Here is a 24,198-nt window from a genome sequence, read left to right as displayed (position 1 = left end):
TGGGGGGACATTTTATTACCCCCAGCCAAACCTGAATGCATCTTGACATAGTACAATTTCCCCAAAATAAAGCTATGTGTGCCGTTGCAAAAGGAGGGCCCTTAAGTCTGCTTCCCTGGGTCAGTTCTTCTTTGAAAATGAACCCCACAGAGCACTTTTTATCGCAATCCTTTCCACTGAGAGACAAAAAGATTGGCAAAAGATTTCTTGAAATAATTTCAGGGGGAGAGGGGAAGAACATTGTATGGGCACTTAAATCTGCTCCCCTAGAATCAGTTTTCTTGGATATGTTTTACCCCAACGTTGGCTGGGAGGAAAAATACCCCAAACGCATAAAGTTCTCCAAACCAAACAACGCCTTATATAATGGGTGCTAACAGGAATAAGACAGCTGAGAGATTGTAACCCGATCCAATCGCTTAGGATAAAGATATTTTTTCTGCTTGACTCTATCAGAAGCAAAGAAGGGTACAGCCTCAGGGTCAATCCCATAAGCCTGGTCAAGTTTACCCAAGACTTTTGCAGAAAGGTCTGAAGTTGTTCTTGAAAGCCTTCGCTTTGGAAGGTGGGAGTCACTCAGATAAGCCAACGTGAGCTAATATAACATGAACAGACATCACTCCAACTTCTGCCCTGAAAAGTGACACAGGCGTACCCTGGGAGGGCAGTTAATAGGGTTGAAGGGGGGGGGAACCCCACCCCAAACATAAGATGGGATATTTGTTATCCCATGATGTTTTTTTACGGGTACAGAAACGTAAGTGTAAAAGTGGCTGAAATGTGGAAATACTGATTTACTACTGTGCAGGGGATAATGTCCTGGAAGAACTACATAGTAGGTCTACTACGGTGTAAATTCTGCAATTAAAAGTGTACCCAGGGTAGGATTTTACCCCAAGTCACTGGAAGAGGGAAGCAGAATAAAACAACAGAGAATGGTTTACACACTAAGTGGTTATCATTTAATCGGTTATCATTTATCATCATTTATCAACTTAATGCTATTCATAACTCTGCTTCAATATGTTTTGAGGTTTGCATTCTTTCTTTCTTTCTTGTTACCTAGGTATTTTATTCAAGTTTTTGAGGATTTTCGTAGGTAGCAAAGACATTTCATTCTGCTGAGCTTTTAATGACTTTTAAATGTTTTCTAAATCCTTTTTCTTTTTATCTTGTTTTTAAAGGATTAATATTTTGTATTGTTTTTAGCCTTTACTGCACTGAGATATATGGCTGTAAACTACCTTCAGGCCTTTCTGAGGGCCAAAACATGGTATATACACATTTGTATAAATAAATAAGAATGTTCTTCTTAAAGTTACCTATTTATATTTGCGTTTTAAAATAAAAATAAAGAGGAAAGAGAATGTTCAGGTCTTGGTCCAGGGTTCAAAACCCGATTTGGAAATTTAGGCCCAAGGGCAGCCAGAAAGCTTCTGTTTTTATCCCTTAGCCTAACTTACCCTAAAGAGCTGTTGTGAAGCGGGGTAAAAAAAGAGATAACCCCACATACAGTAAACCTGAGGTTCTTGGAGGAAGCATGAAGTACAAGTGAAATTTGGGGTGGTGTGTGTGTCAGTTATTAGTTTAGGCCTTCACTCAGGAGTGGGGTGTTAAAAAATCCCTCAAGTGCCTCCTGCCCGTAAATGCTGCCACCCAAGACAACCGCTGTCCCCACTTCCTCCCCAGCTGTTGCCCGCTTCCTGTTTTCCCCATAGTCGCCTCATGGCTGCCACATCCCCGTTGCCTGGCAACCAGGGACAGTCTTCCTTGGGTACCATCCCTACAAGGCCCAGCATCCATTGTCATGGCAACAGGACAATCAGCTCACACCACACTGCCTCTCCTTAGTTCCGCTTTCCTCCGCCTGGTGCCCTCCAGATGTTTCAGACGACAACCCCCTTGCCCATGCTGGCTGGGGCTGATGGGAGTTGTAGTCCAAACATCAGAAGGACGCAAGGTTGAGGAAGGCAACCCTAGTTCACTGCCTGCCCTCACGCAGGGCAATCTTGGCTCTGGGGCCTGACCCTTCATAGTGTTAGAAAAGTGCCCAGCTCTGAACCAGAGTTGCTAAGAAGCCAAGAAATTCCTAGATAACCAAAATCAAGTGAACGTTCTCTTAAAGAACAGTGAGTACCTATCTCTTTTAGTAGATGCTTGCCAAAAGAACAGAGATTGTATTTCCATGTACTTTCTTTTCAGCTAGAAATTTCCTGTTAGGTGGTGCCTGCGTCTGCAGCCGCCTGAGAAGATAGTGTATAAATACCTAGCTACCTCCCTTGCGAGGTAGGCACATGCTTTGCAGCAATTAGTTCTTGTGCCTCTTTATTCTGCAGAATAAACATTATTTGACCCATACTTCATCTCCCCTCCTCCTTGTGTGCGGAATTGGACTTGTTACACCAGGGAATGAGCTATTTTTGCAACAATAGTAAGTAAGTTTCCTAGGTTTTGTTCAGTTTTACCCCATCCTACAGGCTGAAATGCCTCTCTTCAAGCTCAGTTACAGGCAGTAAAGGGCTTTAAGATTATTATTATTATTATTATTATTATTATTATTATTATTATTATTATTTCTTCCCGCCTCTCCCTCTGGATTGAGGCGGGGAACAACCTCGAATACGAAAATATAAAAAACATAAAACTGATTAAAAACATAAAACCAATACACTATTAAAATCCTAAAATCTTGTAAGACATTTTAAAATTCGACTGGCTAGGCCTGCCGGAAGAGATCCATCTTTACAGCTTTTTTTACATTCAGAAAGAGTGTTGAGTTGGCGAATCTCTTCCGGCAGGCCACTCCACAGTCTAGGAGCAGCAGAGGAGAAGGTCCTCTGGGTAATGGCTGTCAGCGTAGTTTTGTGCTGGTATTTCTGCCCTGTCCCACACCTGCTGCCTTTGGCTCTGCCTCTCTGGCCCTCAGCCCCTCCCACCACAGGGATGCGGCCCCCGAGAGCTCCTTCCAAACGCTACTCGGCCCTCGGGCTGAAAGAGGTTCAACACCCCTGCTTTACGTACTCTGGGGGCGGAGGCTTGGTCCGGGCCCATACGACGGATCTAAGACGCCCTTTTCTTTGCCAACCTTGTCCTGCTCGCCAGCTGCTTTCAGTGTTGGAAATTCCTCGGGAGAGAAGGATAACAGTCGGCTTGAGGCCCTTGAACCTGCCGGAAAGACAGAGCGGCACGTGGAGATCAGGCAGCTGAGGTGACGGCTGCTCCGTTCTCCCGACATGTCCCTTCCTTGGCTGGAGAGATCAGGAAAACACCCGTCCCGCCCCCCACAAACTCACCACCTTCGTGTCTGGCTGGCTTTCCATTCAGCTGTGCCCATGACTTTGGTCCACCTGGGGCTGAATTTGTACTCTGTGGAAGAAGAGAACATAGAATCATAGAATAGCAGAGTTGGAAGGGGCCTACAAGGCCATCGAGTCCAACCCCCTGCTCAATGCAGGAATCCACCCTAAAGCATCCCTGACAGATGGCTCTCCAGCTGCCTCTTGAAGGCCTCGAGTGTGGGAGAGCCCACCACCTCCCTAGGTCATGGGTTCCATTGTCGTACTGCTCTAACAGTCAGAAAGTTTTTCCTGATGTCCAGCCGGAATCTGTCTTCCTGTAACTTGAGCCTGTTATTCTGTGTCCTGCACTCTGGGAAGATCGAAAAAAGATCCTGGCCCTCCTCTGTGTGACAACCTTTCAAGAGTGCTCTCATGTCTCCCCTCAATCTTCTTTTCTCCAGGCTAAACATGCCCAGTTCTTTCAGTCTCTCTTCATAGGGCTTTGTTTCCAGACCCCTGATCATCCTGGTTGCCCTATGAAGAGAGACTGAAATAACTGGGCCTGTTTAGCCTGGTGAAGAGAAGACTGAGGGGGAGACATGACAGCACTCTTCAAATACTTAAAAGGCTGTCACAGAGGAGCGCCAGGATCTCTTCTCGATCCTCCCAGAGTGCAGGACACAGAATAATGGACTCAAGTTACAGGAAGATCCACGTGGGTTCAGGCCAAGGGTCCATCTTGTCCAGTATTCGGTCCACACAGAGGCCAATCAAATGCCCCAAGGGGAAGCCTGAAAGTAGGACATGGGCGCAACTGTTCCTCAACGTCTAGGATATATAGTCATGCCACCCTCTGATACTGGAGGGAGCACAGAGACCTCAGGACGAGTAGCCACTGACAGCCCTATCATCCAAGAATTTGTCTAACTCCCTTTTAAAACCATTCAAATTGATAGCCATCACTACATGGTGACCCTGTTCCAACAGCACGCTAGGCCAGTGGTTAAGCATTGAACTGAACATTGGGCCTGTTCAGACGACACTTCAGGCTCTGTGGTTAGCAAAACACTGGTTCTCTGGGGTTAACACTAACCACGAGCCGCGCTGTTGCACACAGCACTTTAAGCCACAGTTGGAGCCTCTAACCCTGCTGCAGAGGGTCCGACTGTGGCTAGAGAGCGAGCAGGGTTTAGCAAAACCCCTTAAACCCTGCTGCTTAACCAAAACCCTTAACCAGCAGGGTTTAAGGTGTCTTCTGAACAGGCCTGCGACGTCACCGACGTCACCCAGAAGGCCTGGCCTAGCGCACCCTTCTCAAGCCAAAAGCCTGAGGAAAATGTAAAAACAACACCACCTTTCCCCAATACGGAAGGGAACAAGGTAAAGGGTTTTGATAAATAGGTTCTATTGTTGAGGTATTGAACTGCAGGTGTATCGTTAGATGTTTTTACACGGTGTAATAGAGCAGGTAATAAATCCGAGCTGACGCGTGGTTTGTGGCGACAGAACACCAAGTAAAGTTGATTGAAATTTAACAAATCTTTGGTATTTCAATTCAGATCAAACCTGCTTATTTTTAGATTTAAAACAAAATTCCCAAGTCCCTTAAAATCCTATCTCTTCTCACTCCTCACACACCAAACACTCTCACGAAGCACAAGCCAGAGTAAAACTCCCAGACTAAAACCAGACCTCAAACCAACCCACCCACAATCCCCTCAGCCAACCGATTTATGCTCCTCCCTCCTCGTCCCACCGCATCACTAGCCACACCCACTCAGTCCAACATTCCGCACTCGCTAGACCTACAAAACGCAGACATACCTAAGGGACAGAAAGGTGGGTATCGCCACAAGGCCCTACAGCAGCCTTCCTCAACCTGGGGCGCTCCAGATGTGTTGGACTGCATCTCCCAGAGTTGTAGTCCAACACATCTGGAGCGCCCCAGGTTGAGGAAGGCTGCCCTACAGCTTACCATGTCATGTGAACCATGACTCAGTGTGTTGTGTGAACCATCCCTAACCAGGGTGGCTACATAACCACAGTTTAAACACGCTCACTAACAAAAGGGTTAGCAGCCTAACCATGGCTTAGCGTGTGGTCTGAACACTCCCAGTATCAGCCTTCGTGCCCTCCCGGGCGAGTTGGGACATAAAATGGAAGGTAGAGGAGCCCACAGGTTCGACTCGCACCCACCTCCTGACTGATTGATTGTGTCAGCTTCTGTAAACTGGAGGCAGATTTCTGCAAATCCTGCTGCGGCAGCGATTCCTGCGGCTGTGTGGCCGTGGCACTGGAACTGGGGAAAGAAGACGGAAGAGCGGAGAGTTAAGAAACCGGGCTTGGGCCTGAAAGTCGGGCCGGCTCACAGGACACCCGAAGCCCCTGCAAACGCGGCCGAAGGCGGCAAAGCGAATACAACCTCACATGCTGCAGCTGGAACCACGTTACGGGCTACATATATAACCCCTAGGCTAAGAATAAGAATGTGAGGCGAGCCAAATTTCGAGGCAGGGTCCCCTGAAAGCCAGCTGGACAGGCTGATTGATGCTGAAGCTCAGCATCAACGGTTTAATTCGGCAGGAGGGAGGGGAGGTTCTTTTATTGTTAAAAGATAAACTCTAAAAACTTTCAATAAGCAAGAAATGCCAACATCCAAAAACGATTCAGACCCTTGGGCCATCTAGGCCAGTGCTGTCGGCACTGACAGGCAGAAGCTCTCTGGGGCTTCAAGCAGGACCCTTTCCTAGTCCTACCTGGAGAGGGCCCGGGGATCGAACCTCAGACCTTCTGCATGCAAAGCAAGGGTTCAGCTCTTGAACTACGGCCTTCTAATGGACCTGGTCTCCTCGTACCTCTTTTGGTCTGGCGGGTCCTGCTTGTTTGCCCATCCTGTACCGTCCTTAGGTACGATGATGATATTGGGGTCGTTTCCTTTGTTCTCAGACTTCAAACTTGGCAAGTTGGCAGGAGGGGGCATGCGCCGGGCAGCAGCAACTTTCCCGAGACTCTGTAAGCCATGTCTAGGAATAACTGGGAAGGAAGGAGGGAGGGAGGGGAGGAGAGAAAGACGCCGGCGTCAACTGGGAATGGCCCGTCTGCCAACATAGCTACACGCTTCAGCAACCCTCGCTTGCAAGAACAGAAGCCAAGTTTGCCATTGTGACCGGTGCAGGATTTCCCAGGAATTTTTCCATGGAAGATTTACCATTCCCTAAGTTCGTAAATAATATTAGCCAAGCTTGGCAGTTCCCAAATTGTAATTCATGTTTTTCAGGTGATTATTCCTGGTAAGTGCATGAGAGAACGCTTGGGGGCATCTTATAGAACCATAGAACAGCAGAGTTGGAAGGGGCCTACAAGGCCATCGAGTCCAACCCCCTGCTCAATGCAGGAATCCACCCTAAAGCATCCCCGACAGATGCTTGTCCAGCTGCCTCTTGAAGGCCTCTAGTGTGGGAGAGCCCACAACCTCCCTAGGTAACTGATTCCATTGTCGCACTGCTCTAACAGTCAGGAAGTTTTTCCTGATGTCCAGCTGGAATCTGGCTTCCTTTAACTTGAGTCCATTATTCCGTGTCCTGCACTCTGGAAGGATCGAGAAGAGATCCTGGCCCTCCTCTGTGTGACAACCTTTTAAGTATTTGAAGAGTGCTATCATGTCTTCCCTCAATCTTCTCTTCTCCAGGCTAAACATGCCCAGTTCTTTCAGTCTGAAGGATTGCCTCCTCCTATATGCCTGGGCTCTGAGATCATCTTCAGGGGTCCTTCTCTGTGAGCCCCTGCCAAAGGAAGGGAGGCAGGTGGCTACCAGGAGCAGGGCCTTCTCTGCTGTGGCACGCCAGCTGTGGAACAAGCTCCTCAGAGAGGTTCGCCTGGTGCCTATGTTGTACTCTTTCCGGTTCTGGGTGAAGACCTATTATTTACCCAGTCTTTTAGAATTTTACCATCCTAGTCTTTCAAGTCTGTTGTTTTAAATATGTATTTTAAAACTCTGAACTGTTGCTCAGTTTTATTCTGGCTGTATTTTTTTATATTTTGGCTTTAAATTGGTATTTTGAGCTTCCATACTTTATACTGTACCTTATGGTTTAAATTTTTGTGAACCGCCCAGAGACATTTGGCTATTGGGCAGTATAGAAATGAAATAAATAAAAAACAAAACAAAATATAACATTGAAATACATGTACATTTCAGAATGAAATGGATCAAATCAGGAATAGCAGCGAAACTGAAGGTCTCCCAACAATCTTCGTGGAAGACCAGTTGCCTGCATATCATGCACACTTCTGTGGGTTGCTAAAATTGATAAAACTGCAGCCTTTCCCAACCCAGAGGTGTTGGACTACAACTCCTAGTATCCCCAGCCAACCATGCTAACTGGAGGATGCTGGGTGTTGTAGTCCAACAAATCTAAAGGGCACCATATTGGAGAAGACTAAATTGGGGTGTTAGATTTCAGCACCTTTGCTTTTTTCTGACATTTAAACAACGTAAAAGAAGTACATGTTGTTGCCTTTCCATGTTTACAAGTATCCCAATAACATTTCGACGCAGCGTTAACATTTAAAACGCAATAAGTGTGCTTTAATTTTTTCCCCGCCCTGGAATATTTCAGGAAAAATACTTGTGGTGTACTGGGAGAAAATTTAACATGGGGTATGTGGGGGGGGGGTATTCTTGTTTTAGTCTTCAATTTTTTTTTAGTCTTGCTGTTTACTAAACACAAGTAGAATATCCATGTTAAATGAGATCCCTCTAGGGCAGAGGTGGGAAAAAACAGGCTTGGGGCTTGGGGTTCCAATCCGGGCCCCCAGATCCCAACCGCGCCCTCCAGGGTGCCCCAACCACGATTTGTTGCGTGAATTCCTAAGCTTTTGTGCATTCTCCCCCGCATTCGAAAAGATTCAAATGCCCCTCCTGAAATCTAGCTGATGGCAGTAAGAGCTTGAAGCTAAAATAGGCTGGTCATCTTTGCCTTTCAGCCCCGCCCCTTTTGCTTGGCCACGCCCACCTTGGAATGCAGCCCCCTGGGAGCTTCTCTGAAACTGATCTGAAATTGAAAAAAGGGTCCCCGTTCCTACATTTTCCGATGTAGACTGAAAACCTCCCCGTGCAAATTAACCTAATTCTGGACAGGAACGGTTTCCAGGAAACCCACACCGCTATTTCCCTCCTGCCCACGTCCACCAGATCCCTCTTACCTGTAGTTCTGATAGCTTCTACTGACTTTCCTTTATACTTATCAAACAGGCTGAGAGTTGAGTACTTGCTTTTCCCATCCTTTCCCTTGGTTATTTGCCCCAAACGATCGGACATTGCGATGAAAGGTCATCGAGTAAGGAAATTTCTCTGCGCCGTTCCCGATCTGCCTGGGAAAGGAAGGAGGGCAAAAAATGAGTGGTTCGTATTTTTAAATATGCACAAGTGTGTCCGCGAGGAAATAGAAACCAGGAAGGACCCAGGTCTGTAGTTTGTTCGCAACAGACTTACTTCCTGCTGGAATGAAACAGGTTTTAATGAAAGCAACTGCTTGTGTGTGTCTTTTTCCTCTTCCCTCCGCATTCCTATTTCCTCTTATGTCATGTTTTTTTAGATCATATACATTAGGGCAGGGGCTGTCTTGTTGTACTATATGTAAGCTGCACAGGCAGCCTTTTTGGCTGAGGAACTGGACAAAACTATTTTAAACAAATCAAAACAATTCCAAAACTGCAAATCACAATGGAAAACGCAGGAGAAAGCATGTGGGCTCAGCAGGGTGGATTTGGTTTAAATCAATTTGATTTAAATCATGATTTAAATCACTAGTCGGAAAGACACGATTTAATTATGTGACTTCCCCCCCCCGCCCCCCGCCCAAAAAGTGCACTCTTCCTCGCTATATTTTACACAACTCAGAGTTACCAAAGACTCCTTTTTGCTGGTATAATCTTAATAGTTACAACCAGATTAAGGTTTCATTTTTAGAATAGCAACTTTTCAGATTACTTTTACAGTTATATATATATATATATAAATACTGATTTGGTTATACTATTAGACACACATCATAGATAGATAATTACGAAATTAATGGGAGGTGAACTATCTCCAGTTTAATATTCGGACAACTTTTCTGCTGTACTTTATTGGAAGGAGAAAATAATCTTACAGAAACCTCTGGAAGAGCATGACATTGTGAATGGATGAATGGAATTCATTTACCAAAAAATTTAAACAGCCTCATGCTACAGAATTAAAAACTAATCCTTATTTCATGATGAATAACCTTTGGACTATAATGTATCTTAAATAGAAAACTATCTTTAGATAGATTTTTTCCTCAAAAAGCATTTTATTAAAAAAAATCCAATTTAAATAAAAAAATCCAATTTAAATTCAAAAAAAACTGGGGTGTGGGTTTTTTTTAAAATCATAGTTTTTTATCCACCCCAGGGCTCAGAGCAGGAAGCCCTACCGTGATTTGGGGTGCATTTAAGAGCGACAGCAGAGGAGGTAAATCCACTGGGAACATCGCCTTGGTATTTTCAGTGAGGTTCCCAGGGCATTCCAGGAAGCCGAAAAGGAGGTGCCGCCCGCCAATGTGATGCGGTGGGCACATTTTATTATTACATGTGGTGGAAGTGCCCTGCGGCACGGGAGTCCTCCACAACGTTTTTCAAAGGAGGTAGTCAAATTATAAACTTGCAAATACAGTTAGATCTGATACTAGCTTTAACTTTCACTAGTTTGGGAGTCTGTCGTGTGAAGAAGCTGGACAGAGTTTGGGGCACTACTGGCTGCTTAGGATTCCTGGATCTGAGGCCGGACAAGGCACTCCAACCTCGGACCCAAGAGTCCGGGTTCCCTGTCCCCTCGCAGACGGATCGCTGCCTCTACGGTCTTGCAAATGCATAAGCTATTACACATCATATTGTTTTTGTTAAATGTCTGCTAGCTGACCTGGGAACAGGAAAGAAAGCGTGGGATAAAGACAGTCTAAAACAGCTCGCTTCCAGATCTGTTGGACTACAACTCTCATGGCTGGCTGGGGATGTGATTGGGGATGATGGGATTGTACTCCGCCATATCTGTGGGGCGCCAGACAGGGGACAGCTGGTATAAACCAACACTGCCTTACATGTATTTTTTGCAATGAAACGTCTTCCTAAACTATTTGTGACTGGCTCTGAAATACAAGCTGTGTGGCACTTAAAAAAAAAGGAGGGCTAACACATTTATTATGCCATAATTAAGGTTTGTGGACTAGAGCCCACTTAATTGGAGGCATGAAGTGAAAGGTAAGTAAAATACGAGAGCTACAAACCGTGACAACTGCATATTTATATACAAGGAATCAGACCGCTGCGGTTGGAAAAGACCGGTACCGTCCAAGCAACGTCCCAGGATTTCAGGTAGAAGATTTCCCACCAATTCATTCCAGCCCCAGAAATCAGAAGGCTTTGGAGCAAACATTACAAACCCAGTCCTTTCAAAAACAGGGAAGTTCAGTCAGCCCCTTTGCAAGGAAGCGGACTGCTTGATTAAAAACAGCCGAGATTTCAGAAGCATAAATATTTTTTACCTAGCAGCTTTTCTTCAAACAGCTCCTTCCGAAAGAGGCAGGCTATTCCACCAGAAAGGTTTGTTGCTCTGGTTTATTGGGCTGCCTCGTTATGGCGCAGAGCCGTTGGGGACTTAATAAGGTTTTACTAATCAGGGAAAAACACTTGTTTTCAAGGAACAACAAACAACGCGCTACCTATAGCAAGCATAAGAAAGGCACATATGATGCAGATGGGAGAGACCATCGATTTCTGTATCTCTGTGAGGCCTGACGAAGGAGCCATATCGCTCAGTTGTACAGCCTTCGTTTTGCATGCAGAAGGTCACAGGTTTGATCCCCGGCTTCTCCAGGTAGGGCTAGAAAAACTCCGGCCTGAAAACCCTGGAGAGCCGCTGCCGCCAGTCAGTGTTGACAATATTGGGCTAAATGGACCAGGGGTCTGAGTTCAATATAAGGCAACACAGATGATACAGGGGCTTGAGGACATGTCCTATGAGGACAGGCTGAAAGCACTTGGAGACTAAGCGGAGACAGGTGAGGCAGTGTTCAGGTACAGGGAAGATGGTCAAGAACTATTTTCCACGGCCACAGAAATTAGGACCCGAAATGATGGGGATAAGTGACAGCTACCTAGATTTCGATTAAATATAAGGAAAAACTTCCTGACGGTAAGATCTGTACATCATTGGAACAGCCTGCCTACAGACGTTATGGGTTCTTCATCTCTGGAGGTTTTTAAGAAGAGGATGGACAGCTACCTCTCATGGATGGTTTAATTGGTTTTCCTGAACACAGCAGAGAGATGGACTAGATGACCTTTGTGGTCCCTTCCAACTCCACAATTCTGATTCTATAAATCAGCCCATAGCTCAGTGGTAGAGACCTTACTTTGCACGCAGAAGCCCCAGATTCAATCCCCGGCCTCTCCATGTAGGGCTGGGAAAAAGCCCTCCTGAAACCTTGGATAGTTGCTACCCATTAGACCATCCTTCCCCAAACTGGTGCATTCCAGGTGTTTTGGACCTCAGCTCCCATGAGTCCAAGACAGTAGCACAATCGGTCAGGAATTAGGGGATTTGTAGGCCAAAACATCTAGAGGGCATCAAGCCGTGGAAGACTGGTGTAGACCAGCAGTGGGCAGAAAGATCTCCAGATGGTGTGAACCTCAACTCCAAGCGTTGCTGGAGCCCAAGGGCTCCAAGGGCTTCTGGGAGTTGAGGACCAAAACATCTGGAGATCTATCTTTAGCCCACCCCTGGCGTAGCCAATACTGAGGGAGATGATCTGATTTGGTATAAGGCAGCTTTCTACGTTCCTATGATATGGGAGAGTGGTGAGTACACTCCAACGATAGACGTACTGCAGGAAACAGGACGCGGCGTTTCTGTGAATGCTTTGTTTGGGGGAAACAGGTGTTTGGGTTGACTAGGATCCCGAGAACGAGAGCGGCATTATGTGCCTGCAGAGGCGAACATAAGCAGCTACCTGAGCAAGAATGCAAACTATGGTCCACCTCACGCCACCATGTCTACACCGATGGCAATGGTCCTCCAGGATTTCAGGGTGAGGGAGATCTTTCCAGAACTGGGGACCTTCAAGAGGCCCCTGAGCGATGGTCTCTCTCCAGAAGAGAGAGCAAACAGTTCAATGATGCAGAGACTGAGAGTTCAGCGAAACACTTCCTGAACCACCAAAAATATGAAGACTTGCTTTGCTCCACAAACCCTACCAGTAAGGTGCTATTCTTGCACGTTAAGAGCCGCGCACTTGTGCATGTTTGTGTCATTATATCGTCAGCCGTTTCTACAGAACTCTTCCCGTTCATTCGATCGGTTTGGATCGCTGCATTTGCCGGGTGGGAAGCGAGGGCGGCAAGAAAGAGAGAGGCCCGCAACTTAATTGAATCGAAGCGATTCCACGCACGAGAAAACAGTGACTCATCACCTGTACGCTCTCAATTCTCCCACTGGCAACGCAATTCCCGGGATCCTTGCAGGAGGGAAGTGTATTCACTGCAGCAGGTGTCAGCTGGGTAACAGGAGACGACGACGACGACGATGACGAAGAAGAAGAAGAAGAAGAAAGGAAAAAAAGAACGCTTCAAGCCAAGCCGGCAAAACAGATTGCACGGTCTCGAGCTGCCAAAAAAAAACCTTAGCAACAAACCTGCCTCCTGATCCCAGCTCATATCCTTAAAGGAACGACAGAGAATGAAGTAAACAACTCCCAGCAGAGAAGAGGGAGTTTCTGGCAGATTCACAAGACCCCTTGGGCTGGGTCCTCCGGTGTCTTTAAACCTGGCTCAATCCCCATCGTGTGTCAAACGAGGGGAGTGCGATGTGAAGCGCAAAGAGGCTGTGCCACAGATGGGAGCGTGCGCCTGTCAAACCGTTCCCCCGCGGTCGTTTTTCACGCAGCTGGGCTCAGATACCGGGAGTGAGCTGGGAGAAAACGGCAGCTTCCTTTTCGGAAGGGCCATACCTCAGTGGCATATGCCCTGCTCTGCACACGCAAAGTCCCAGGTTCGAATCCCGGCTTCTCCAGGTAAGGTTCAGAAAGAATCCCGCCTGAAACCCCGGAGAGCTGTTGAAGCCGGTCCGTGTCGACAATGCTGGGCTGGATAGACTAAGGGTCTAAAACAGGATGAGGTCGCTTTTGGTGTCCCTTTTATATCGGCAGTGTGGACCAAGGCTACAGTAAAGAAACCTGAAGGTGGGGAGGGTTTGACACCACCACCCAGCTCACACACACACCTTTTACAAGCAACTGGGGCAGGCCTGTGTTTTAGAACCGCATGCATCCGTAGCACTTATCTGTGCAAACTGGGACATATTAATAACATTGGAAACGTTTATGCTTATGCACCCACTGCCTCGTCAGCCTCAGTTACCTGCACTGCTGGGATTAACGATACTGATCCATCTTACAGAGAGATTGTATCAGGATAACATCGTTTAATGCTTTGAACCCCGAACAACAATATAAATGCTCAGTATTTTTAAGGAATGCAAAGTATTGAATCCTTTCCAGTTTGTTTAAATGATGGTTTCCAAACAAGCCCTCTGTCCTGGCTTGCCACAGGGATCCCAATCCCCTCGTCCTACTTTACAATCACCACACCAAGTGGATTCATCATCCGAGGAGCCAGCGGGCTTTGCAAACACACGTGGTTGGAGGCGAACACAGCTACGCTGCTTTGGCAGGCGCCCAGGTCACAAGCGGAAGGTCATCTTCACAACCGCCAAGATTACAGACAAAGGAAAACGAAATAAAGAGTAGGAAGTGTTCCGCTTCCCAGTGGGGTGAGAATTCCTATTGTCAGGGTGACAGGTAATCCTACATATCCGGGAGGGCAGGTTTCCCAGCTGAGGACCCCCACTGCAGAACTCAGCCCCTGCTAAGAGGGTGTGGCAGAGAATAATAATAATAATAATAATAATAATAATAATAATAATAATAATAATAATTCTAACCCGCCTCTCCATCCTGATCGAGGCAGGGAACAACAAGCATAAAAAACATAAAAAATTAATCAAAACACAATATACATTGTTAAAGTCTCCTAAAAACATCCTAAAAGCATCCTAAAATTCCACTGGATAGGCCTGCCGGAAGAGATCAGTCTTTATAGCTTTCTTAAATGCTAAAAGACTGTTAAGTTGACGAATCTCCTCCGGCAGGTCATTCCACAGTCTGGGAGCGGCAGAAGGGAAGGTCCTCTGGGTAATACCTGTCAGCCTTGCTTTTGTTGGCTGGAGTAAATTCTTCCCAGAGGACCTGAGTGTGCGGGGCGGATTGTACGGGAGAAGGCGATCCCGCAGGTAGCCTGGACCCAAACCATGTAGGGCTTTAAAGGTGATAACCAACACTTTGTACTTTGCCCAGAAACTAATTGGCAGCCAGCGAAGAGATTTTAAGACTGGTGTGATGTGGTGACCCCTAGGTGTGTCAGTGACCAACCTGGCTGCCCTATTTTGAACTAGTTGAAGTTTCCGGACTAGGCACAAAGGTAGCCCCATGTAGAGCGCATTGCAGAAGTCAAGCCTCGAAGTTACCAGAGAAGGGGCCAAAGGCGAAGGCACCCCGTGGGCAGCAAAAGGAGACACACACACCCCAGCTGCTCAGACTAGCAAACCAGCCTGATCCAAAAGGTTTCATATAGCGGAGGATACCAGTGGACCAATTGGGGTTGATAAGGAACAGACAAGGAACAGAGGAAGCTGGCTTAAACGAAGTCAGACGCTTGGTCCATCTACCCCAGTGTTATCGACACGGACTGACAGCAGATCTCCAGGGTTTGAGGCAGGAGTTTTTTTCCAGCCCTGCCTGGAGAGGTCGGGAATTGTTCCTGGGACCTTCTGCAAGCAAATCATGGGCTCAATCACGGATTCCTGGAATCGTCGTGACTTTTCAGGATCAGAGAAGTTTTATTCATTGCCAGAACAACAAACAGCAACAAGCAGGAACCTCTCGTGCAAGCACTGAGTCATTGCTGACTCTTGGAGGGACAACAGCTTTCGCTGACGTTTTCTTGGCAGGCCTTATAGCGGGGTGGTTTGCCGTTGCCTTCCCCGGCCGTTATTACCTTTCCCCCAGCTAACTGGGTACTCATTTTACCGACCTCGGAAGGATGGAAGGCTGAGCCGACCCGAGCCGGCTGCCTGAAACCAGCTTCCGCTGGGATCGAACTCAGGCCGTGGGGAGAGTTTCGGCTGCAGTAACTGCTGCTTTACCGCTCTGCCCCACAAGGCTTAATTACCGGCAAGGAGTCAGTCTCTCTTAGCTATGCCCACTGGGGTACCTGGTTCAGCAGGACCTCCCTCTGTGGGCTCCCTGTCCATGTGACTACAGGTCTGGAGTGTTTGCACTTTGTTTTGGGTCGGCGGGATTCTGCTGGTGTACCACCCACCGCGCTGCTCAACAGACTCCCTAGGTGAGCTGAGGGAGGTGGCCTCAGGTGCACTGCTGAGATGCCCCAGACTGTTGGTCCTGGGGATGTCAACACTCCCACTGCAGGCATCTTATCTGGGGCGGCTCAGGATTTCATGGTCTCCACGAAAACCGTGTGGCTGTCTCAACATGCCACCAGCCCAACGCATGTACCCTGTTTCCCCGAAAATAAGACAGTGTCTTATATTAATTCTTGCTCCTAAAGATGCGCTAGGTCTTATTTTCAGGGGATGTCTTATTTTTCCATGAAGAAGAATACGGTACACATTTATTGTTGAACCAAAAAAAAGGTCTTATTTTCGGGGGGATGCCTTATATTACAGCGAGAGGCAAAACTGGAAGTAGGTCTTATTTTCGGGGGATGTCTTACTTTCGGGGAAACAGGGTAGCAGGGCATACTCTAGACCTGGTTTTCTCAACTGGCCGTGGAGATGGCGATCTGAAAGTGGGGACTTTACGTAAGTCCCCTTGTTGTGGTCAGATCACCACTTGCTGAGGTTTAGACTTTTAGCAGCTTTTCCCCTCTGCAAGGGTGGGGGACCTATTAAGATGGTCTGCCCTTCGAGACTAACGGGTCCAGGTGGTTTCTAAAGGGCTAAAGAGCTTTAAGCTAAAATAGGCTGGTATTTTTGGTATTTGGGGCTTCACCACCTTTGCCTGCAGCCCCGCCCACCAGTAGAATGCATCCATTTTCCCCTTCCAAGAGCTCCAAAATGGAATTTGACTCTCAGGTTAAAAGTGATTCCCCACCCCTGAACTTCAACGTATTCCCCCTAACCTGATGTCGTCCAGATGGGATTTCAACTCTGGCAGCTCATATAAGGCCAAGAATCAAGCGTACATATAGCTAGTGTCACCCCCCACCCCAAGAATTCCCACATCCTCAGGCGGTACAAATTTAAAGGTATGCAACAAAAGCAGGTACCCAAAGGTGTGTCTATTGGCCAGCCCTGTCCTAGCTGAAGCATTTAATCGGCCCGGTTACCTGAAAGATCCTCTCGTCCGCTATGTACCTGTCCAGACCCTAAATCAAGCATACAGTCTTTCAGCAGTCCTTTTCTGGGAGCCCCTGAAGAAGGAAGTGAGGCAGATGGCTACCAAGAAGAGGGCCTTTTCTGCTGTGGCACCCTAGTTATGGAACGAGCTTCCCAGAGAGGCTACATCGCGCGCTTTCCGGCGCCAGGAGAAGCCAATTTCATTTTCCCAGTCATTTTAGTCCTGTTTCAAATCTATTATTGTATTTTAAATCTCTGCACTGCTGCTAGCTTTTATTTTGGTTTAAACTTTTATACGGTAGTTTTAAACTGCTTAATTTTTATATTGTATTTTATGCCATGTTTTGTGGTTTTAATTGCTTTGAACCACCCAGAGAGCTTCAGCTAATGGGCAATATAGAAATATAATAAATAAATCTAAAGGGGGGGGGCGGTGGGCGGTTCCCATGTGAAACCAACCAAAAGGCATTTTTGCAGCTATTTCCGTCTTCCCCTCCTTAGCGGGTTTTATGTGGTAAGAAAAAAGGCGGAAGAAACAGTGAGAAAACAAGGGTTACAAATTGTGTGGCAATTGCATAATAAAAGCCTCATCTGGAAGGACCCTAAGCTGGAAGGAATACAAACGCCTGTAACTGCAAAACATCTAGCAAACCATTTGCAAGTGGTCTCTCCTTTCCCCTTTCAGGGCCAGACTGAGGAAAAGCAACCCATGTAGAAGTCATTATAACAGCTACAAAAAATATCCTGGATGGAATAATTTGTCTCCCTTCTGTCCCACAAATTCAAGCCCAAAGCTTTCCATGGTGAAATGTGCGTCGTAGTACTGAACATTTGGCAATTATGATTTTTTCCCCTTCCTATCGTGGCCACCGGTTTTATTGTATAGTGATGTGTGTTAGCCTAATCTGTATCGACGTTGTAATTTTAGCACTGTAAACCATCTGGATATATGTGTACATAGCTGGCAGTATAAAAATGTTTCTAAATAAACAAGATGCGATAGGCCTCTGACCACTCGGAAAAGCTCCGTGGAATGACTCAGAGCAGGCACAACGGTGAGCGAAAAGTGAGATTTCTTCCGCGTTGTTGCTGCCATGGAATAGGCGAAGATGGCCTGTAACCTGGGTTAAGAGTGGATTCATCACAAGCCTGCTAGGTTCTTGGATCACTGAGGAACCCAATTGCTTGAGGACACTCATGTCAACAGCCTAGGTCATTTCCCCATTCCAGAGGTCAACCAGGACTTTAGACAGGATCACCAACCAAAGTGGACACAAACCCACTTACTCGTCCTACCAGATGGAGACGTTCACTGTCCAAGGCCCTTTGCGTTCATCCTCTGAGGGAGGCTCAGAAGGTGGCAACAAGGGAGAGGGCCTTCTCTGTGGTGGCCCCCCAGTTTTGGAATGATCTTCCCAACGAGACCTGCCTGGCACCAACATTGCTCTCTTTTCAAAGCCAGGTTAAGACCTTCCTCTTCTCTCAGGCAAATGGCAGCACAGAATGAGTTTTTAATCAGTTCCTGGATTGTCTTTGGTTGTTTCAAATTTGTTTCTAGATATATGCTTGTCTCTGCGTGTGCTATCTAATTTTTTACATAAATGCATTTCGTGCTTTGCATAACATATTTTAACGGTTTTTAATTTCTGTGAACCGCCCAGTGAGTTTCAGCTATAGGGAGATATAGAAATATAATACATGAAATGAAATCCATAACTTTCCCACCAGCTGGAGTTCCATGACCGTCCAGCCAGAAGAAGACTGACCATCTTAACAGGTCCACCACCCATAACAAGGTCACAGGTACTGTTAATCCGAAACTCAACTCAGTGCCAAGGTTTCACCAGTGAGAAAGAAACCACACAATATTTGTTCCTGCATCCTCAGCCTCATCGATTTGGAAGAGGGCTTGTAGGCCAACTGGTTCAACCCCCTGCTCAATTCCTGAAACTCGGAGGTAGAGCATCCCTGACAGATGCCTAACCAGGCTCTGTTTAAAGATGTCTCAAGTCAACCCTTGCTCACGGTGCTGTGTAAGCTTCTTCATGACCCAGCGAGCACCCAACAAAACTGCAGGGCCGCCCACCCTCATGGACGCTCCAAAAATTGCATATTTTCAAAGATGCGGAAATGGCGTCCGTAGAGGCCCCATTCATGCAACATTAAAAGTGTGAATGGAGCTTCACCAGGCTGCAAGGAAGCTCACGCAGCACCACAACTCGGGGCGGGCGGCAGCTCAGTGAGCTGGGTCCAGGGGCGGTCCGCCGAACTCCCGTACCCAGTCGGACGCCCGCAACATCCTCATTTCATTGTAAAACTGCTCTTACTTTCAAGATGTTTCTCCTAATGGTTAAACGAAATCTACCTCCCTGTAACTTCAGCGCACTCAATCCGGCCCTGCTCACTGGGGCAGCAAAGAACAGGTCTCTTTACCTGCTTCTCTACGCCACCCCTTCAGGTGTTTGAACTGTGCTAGGATGACACCCCAACCCAGTCTTCTCTTCTCCAGGCTAAACCTACCCCATTCCTTGAACGCCTCCTTTTAGGACTAGTTTTCAATACTGTAATAGAGCCAGGGCTCAGGCGGACACTGCGCTGGTACTTTTTCCATCAGCAGGGACGCTGCCACCCTCACCCCTCCAAGCTCAGCTGCAAGCTTCACAAAAGCAGTTCCCCTCCAGGATATATTATTCCCTAGTATAATGCAAAATATTTTGAGGTGGCTTGGTCTCGAATGGGCCCTTGATCCATTAGCTTTAAAGAAGACCTGCTCCTGGTGAAGATGAAAGCTGCTAGGTTTGATGGCATCAACACTGCTGGCTGCAAGTTTCAGTTTTCCTTGCGGGGGGGCGTGGCTACGAGGACCGTCATGATGAGGTCACTTCAAAATTTACTACTGCAGATTCCTCGTACCGCTGACCTGCTTTGGAAGATCAGAAGCTGCGTTCTGAGTCAGACCCTTGGCAGTGGCTTCAGGCGGGACATTTTCCCAGCCTTACCTGGAGATGCCAGTGGCTGAACATGAAAGCTTCCACATGCAAAGTATGTGCTCCACCACTAAACTACCCGCCCCAATCTTCACTGCCCTCAACTGCCCACTGAAATCTGTTTACATTCTTCTTAAAGTGGAGCACCATACAGAGTCATGATCAATGGCAGCTTTCAATTTAGTACGAGAGTCCATTCAGCCTTAAAACTGCTTTGGGGGTAGGTAGCCCAATGGCCAACTGTCAGAAAAAGTAACACTCTGGCCCTGTTCAGACAACACGCTAAACCATGCTGCTTAACCACAAAACGGTTAATGGAATGCATTAAGGTTAGTGCATTCCGTTAACCATTTTTTGGTTAAGCAGCATGGTTTAGCGTGTTGTCTGAATGGGGCCTACATATTTTTTTTATTTCATTTATATCCCACCATTTTTGCTCCAAGGAACCCAAGGTGGTATACATCAGCGGTCCCCAACCTTTTTGGCACCAGGGACCGGTTTTGTGGAAGACAATTTTTCCACGGACCCGGGTGTGTGTGTGTTGAGCGGATGGTTTTGGGAAGCCCCCTCCCGCCCTCCCACTCCAGCGTCCTGGCTTCGCTTCGGCTGGGTGGGCGAGATGGCGCCCCGCGCCCAGGGGCAGCTTCGGAATGGCAAACCCGGAAGTCGCTCTCCCAGAGCGGCTTCCAGCCGGGCGCACTGTTCCGAATCCGCCCCACCCCACCCCAGCATCCTGGCTTCACTTCGGCTGGGCAGGCGAGATGGCGCCCCGCGCCCAGGTACGCTGGGGTGGGTGAAAGCAGCTCACCTGCGCGGCCCAGTTCCTAACAGGCTACGGACCGGTACCGGTCCGTGGCCCAGGGGTTGGGGACCCCTGGTGTACATAATCCTCCTCTTCCTCTCCATCCTATCCTCACAACAACAACCCTGTGAGGTAGGTTGGGTTGAGAGTCTGTGACTGGCCCAAAGCCACCCAGTGGGTTTCCATGGCCGAGTGGGGACTAGAACCCGGATCTCCTGACTCCCAGTCCAACACCTTAGCCACTACACCACACTGGCTCTCAGCGATTCTCCCCCAGATTTCTATGAATACTTTCCCGATGGATTAGACCCTAGTTCAGTAGCCTTTTTGAGACATCAACCATCCAGATATTTCTGAGCACCCCAGCATTTGGAGCTGAGAAGCGTACTACCTCTAAACATGGGGGTTCAATTTAGCTATCATGGCTATTAGCCCTCGTTAGATTCATCCTCCAAAATTCTTCCTCTCTTCTTTTTTTTAAGAAAGACTTCATTAAAAAAAGTCATATAAACTAGCAGCCACCTACTTGAGAATCTTCTTCTCTTTCCAACCTGCAGATCTGAAAACTTTGCTCCGCTACATCCTAGAATTCATGTCTCCTTCCAACGTCCTACTCCTGATCCCCTGGGGTCTTTGTGCTTTAGAGCTCAGTCCCCACCTCTGCTCTTAGTTTCTTGACCAAGTGACTTTTCTCTTCGTCTCACCAGTTTGCTTTATGGGAAATGAGCATTTGGCGACTGGCCGTGTCCACTGTGGAAGCCATTTTGTGAGAGTGCACTCTCACAAGACTCCAAATGTGTCCATTGACCCCCAAACGTTGGGGACTCAAGCTTAACGGATGCATGGATTCCAGCTTACGGCAACCAAGGAAGGACGAGAAGGAACTCGTCTTGCAGTGGCTACCAGAGAAAAGTGAACATCAAAAGCAACCCATGACTATTGTCACTGTAGCTTACCTCAGCCTTCCTCTGGGGGACAACGCAAGCAATCCTTGTGGATTGCAGAAGTGCACAGTCAATTCATACGAAATACTAGCCAGGTCTGTTAGTTTCCCCCCCAAAACAGAGTCTCCTGTGGTCACATGCTGCAGGAGAGGAGGGGTATTTCTTCTTATTATTATTTTCATTTTTATACCGCCCAATACCAAAGCTCTCTGGGTGGTTTGCAGCAATTCATATTGGTTGGGTAACCTGCCTTTCATGAAAATTTGCCCACCCTCATTGATCCTGTATGAGTGGAAACCCTAAGTTTCCTAGAAATCTTATAGTCTCGTCCCCCCAGTTTCAAACACATCTTGAAAAAACGTGCTATAGACCTGTCCGTCCTGTTCCCCCCCCCCCCAGATATTGCTGGAAGGCGACTCCCATCATTCCCAATGGTTAAGGATGCTGGGAATTGCAGTCTAGCAACTTCTGGAAGGCCCAAGTTCCACACCTCTGCTGTTGACTGATCTGCCATGTCTTAACTCAACTCATAAAGCAAATGTTTCTAGAAAGACCAACCTTTCCCCATCTGGATGCCCTGCAGATGTTTCCAGACTGGTTGAGGATGGCGGAGAAAAATGTAACGCTGATCAAGAAGGATGCCACTGTTTAAGGACACTCTATAATGACCAATACATTCAGAAAATGGAATATTTATAAATATGTTTTTGTTTTGTTTTTTAAAAAAAGGCGGCACGGCATAACATACTCCATATTGGTGAAGCTCCTTCAACATCAACCAGAAGTTGAAAAACTGACACAATGGCGATTAGAAAAAAAAGTCTGGAAGGGAGATATTTGTACCTTTCCCTCGAAATGGGGAGTATGACATGTACCCCAAAATGCTGTGCGGTAGGAGAGCAGCGTTTTCAAGTTTGACCCAATTAACAGGCAGGAACACGGGTCTATGTATGCAGAAAGCAAGTGGAGTTTCTTGGTGTTTATATATGGCTTCACAGGCACCCTTCTAATTTTACCGGTGGCTCCTGATCTTCAAATATTTGGCTTTGAAAGAGGGTGTGTGATACCTCCGTTCCAACAGAAATCAATGGATCTTGGTGAGTGTTCTCAGCACCAGAAAGGACCTAATGCTGCACCCAGCAAAAAGGGGGCGAAATAACAACAATTCCACCTGCTAGAAGCTAAACTAAAGCAGAAAAAAGGAGTGTCCTTAAATTTAGGGCATAACCCTGAAAATCAAGACACATTATGTCCCTGACCACCTCTTATGGCCCTCATCCCACACACACACACAATTCAAAGAGGCGTGCAACACCCTGAAGCATCAAACGCTCGGTCTAAGATACTACAACAAGAGAATCAAAACACAGGGGACATTACAATCCCTGCTCCACATTATGCCGAAAGCCATTAGCATGGAATTCTGAATGCGACATCAGGTGACCATTTTGGAGGCACACAGATCCAACTTCCAAAATGTTCTGAGCTCAGCCCCAGCGCTTCACGGTTGGGAAACACCACGCCAATTTGGTCATGAAAACCTGGATTCGAAAACGTATAACCGGTTGGAGGGAGGAATTGGTCGCTACCCAAACGCCAAGTAAAATACACAGTCCTACGAAGACAGTTTCAGATTTCTAATTTAACCTACAAGAACAAGAACGGCGCAGCTACCGAACACACACCAGCCGAGAAGTGGAAAACCACAACAGCACAACATTGCAATTGCATGTTCATTAAAGCACACACACCCATTTCATGTCACTTACACGGCAAGAGCAACCCCTCCTCCCAAGCTGTCTCTATTTGAATGTCTGGCCCAGGATTTTAATTCCCCCCCACACAAATACAACAAGCCACAACACTGCCGTTTCAAAAAGATGAGCCCCAAAGAGGGTCACAACTATCGCTGTCATCTGAAAATAAAGAAATCCTGCAAATCTCCACATTAGCAATGACAACAACAAAAATAGACAAGTTGTTTATTTTCATTTCTTTGCTAATGTCCGTCTGTCCGTCCGTCCGTCCCCCGGCCAAAATGCCGTTTTCGGTGTGCGATCAGGTGTGTCGTAATCAAAAATGAGCAACGCACAGATGCTATTTTAAAAGGCGCCGTTTAAAATATATCACGGTGCTGTGTTACGCCAGAGATTCGAATCCAAGACAAGAGAGAGTTTTGTAGCGTTGAACGACAGTATCAAAACACACACATGACACACGTACAGGCCTTCCTACAACCACAACGCACAACCAAAACAATGGAAGTCAAACAGGGGTTTAGAAAGAGAAAGGCAAGGAAAGCCACCTCCCTTGCACAAGATGGCAACACTTTTAAGACGACGCCAAATATATCTATCTATCTGTTTATCTCAGTTCAGTGTACACAAATATAGACAGTCACCCACAATTATGATTTAGATGGATTTGGGGGTGTTGTTGTTGTTGTTGTGCAAAGCATAGAAAAAGGTGTTCAAACAGGCCCACCTCTGCTTGAAAAGACCAAGGGCCCTTTCTCCATCCCTGAAGGGGGAGATATATAAATACAAATGCACCATTTTGCTAAAAAATATTCTTATTATTTGAAACTTTGGGGTGCGGTGGGATGGGGGGGGGCTTCAAAACCAACGCCCTTACGTCAAGCCCCCTCTCCCCCCTTGCAAAACCTTCACCCTCCAGCCCCCCCACCCCAGCC

At 47.0% G+C, this 24,198-nt stretch overlaps 2 protein-coding genes across 8 annotated transcripts in view; one reads left to right on the top strand and one right to left on the bottom strand.

Annotated features, from left to right (window-relative positions):
• The window catches only part of RAPGEF1 (Rap guanine nucleotide exchange factor 1), a 290,356-nt gene that overhangs the window by 202,122 nt on the left and 64,036 nt on the right, over window positions 1-24,198 (top strand). The window lies entirely within an intron of this gene.
• Window positions 1-24,198, bottom strand: part of PRRC2B (proline rich coiled-coil 2B) — a 62,377-nt gene that overhangs the window by 37,677 nt on the left and 502 nt on the right. For all 7 annotated transcript variants that reach the window (XM_063144695.1, XM_063144696.1, XM_063144699.1 and 4 more), the window contains exons 2-6: window positions 8,484-8,651; window positions 6,134-6,311; window positions 5,475-5,577; window positions 3,294-3,366; window positions 3,022-3,165 (exon numbers count right to left, since the gene is read on the bottom strand). In XM_063144695.1, coding sequence (XP_063000765.1) covers window positions 3,022-3,165; window positions 3,294-3,366; window positions 5,475-5,577; window positions 6,134-6,311; window positions 8,484-8,598 — 613 coding nt within the window. In that variant the 5' untranslated portion in view covers window positions 8,599-8,651. The remainder of the gene's footprint in view (window positions 1-3,021; window positions 3,166-3,293; window positions 3,367-5,474; window positions 5,578-6,133; window positions 6,312-8,483; window positions 8,652-24,198) is intronic.

The sequence above is a fragment of the Elgaria multicarinata genome, chromosome 19, assembly GCF_023053635.1.
Source record: "Elgaria multicarinata webbii isolate HBS135686 ecotype San Diego chromosome 19, rElgMul1.1.pri, whole genome shotgun sequence".
Classification (NCBI taxonomy): Eukaryota; Metazoa; Chordata; class Lepidosauria; order Squamata; family Anguidae; genus Elgaria; species Elgaria multicarinata.
The sequence above is the reverse complement of the archived record's forward strand: the minus strand, read 5'-3'. Positions and strand labels throughout refer to the sequence as shown.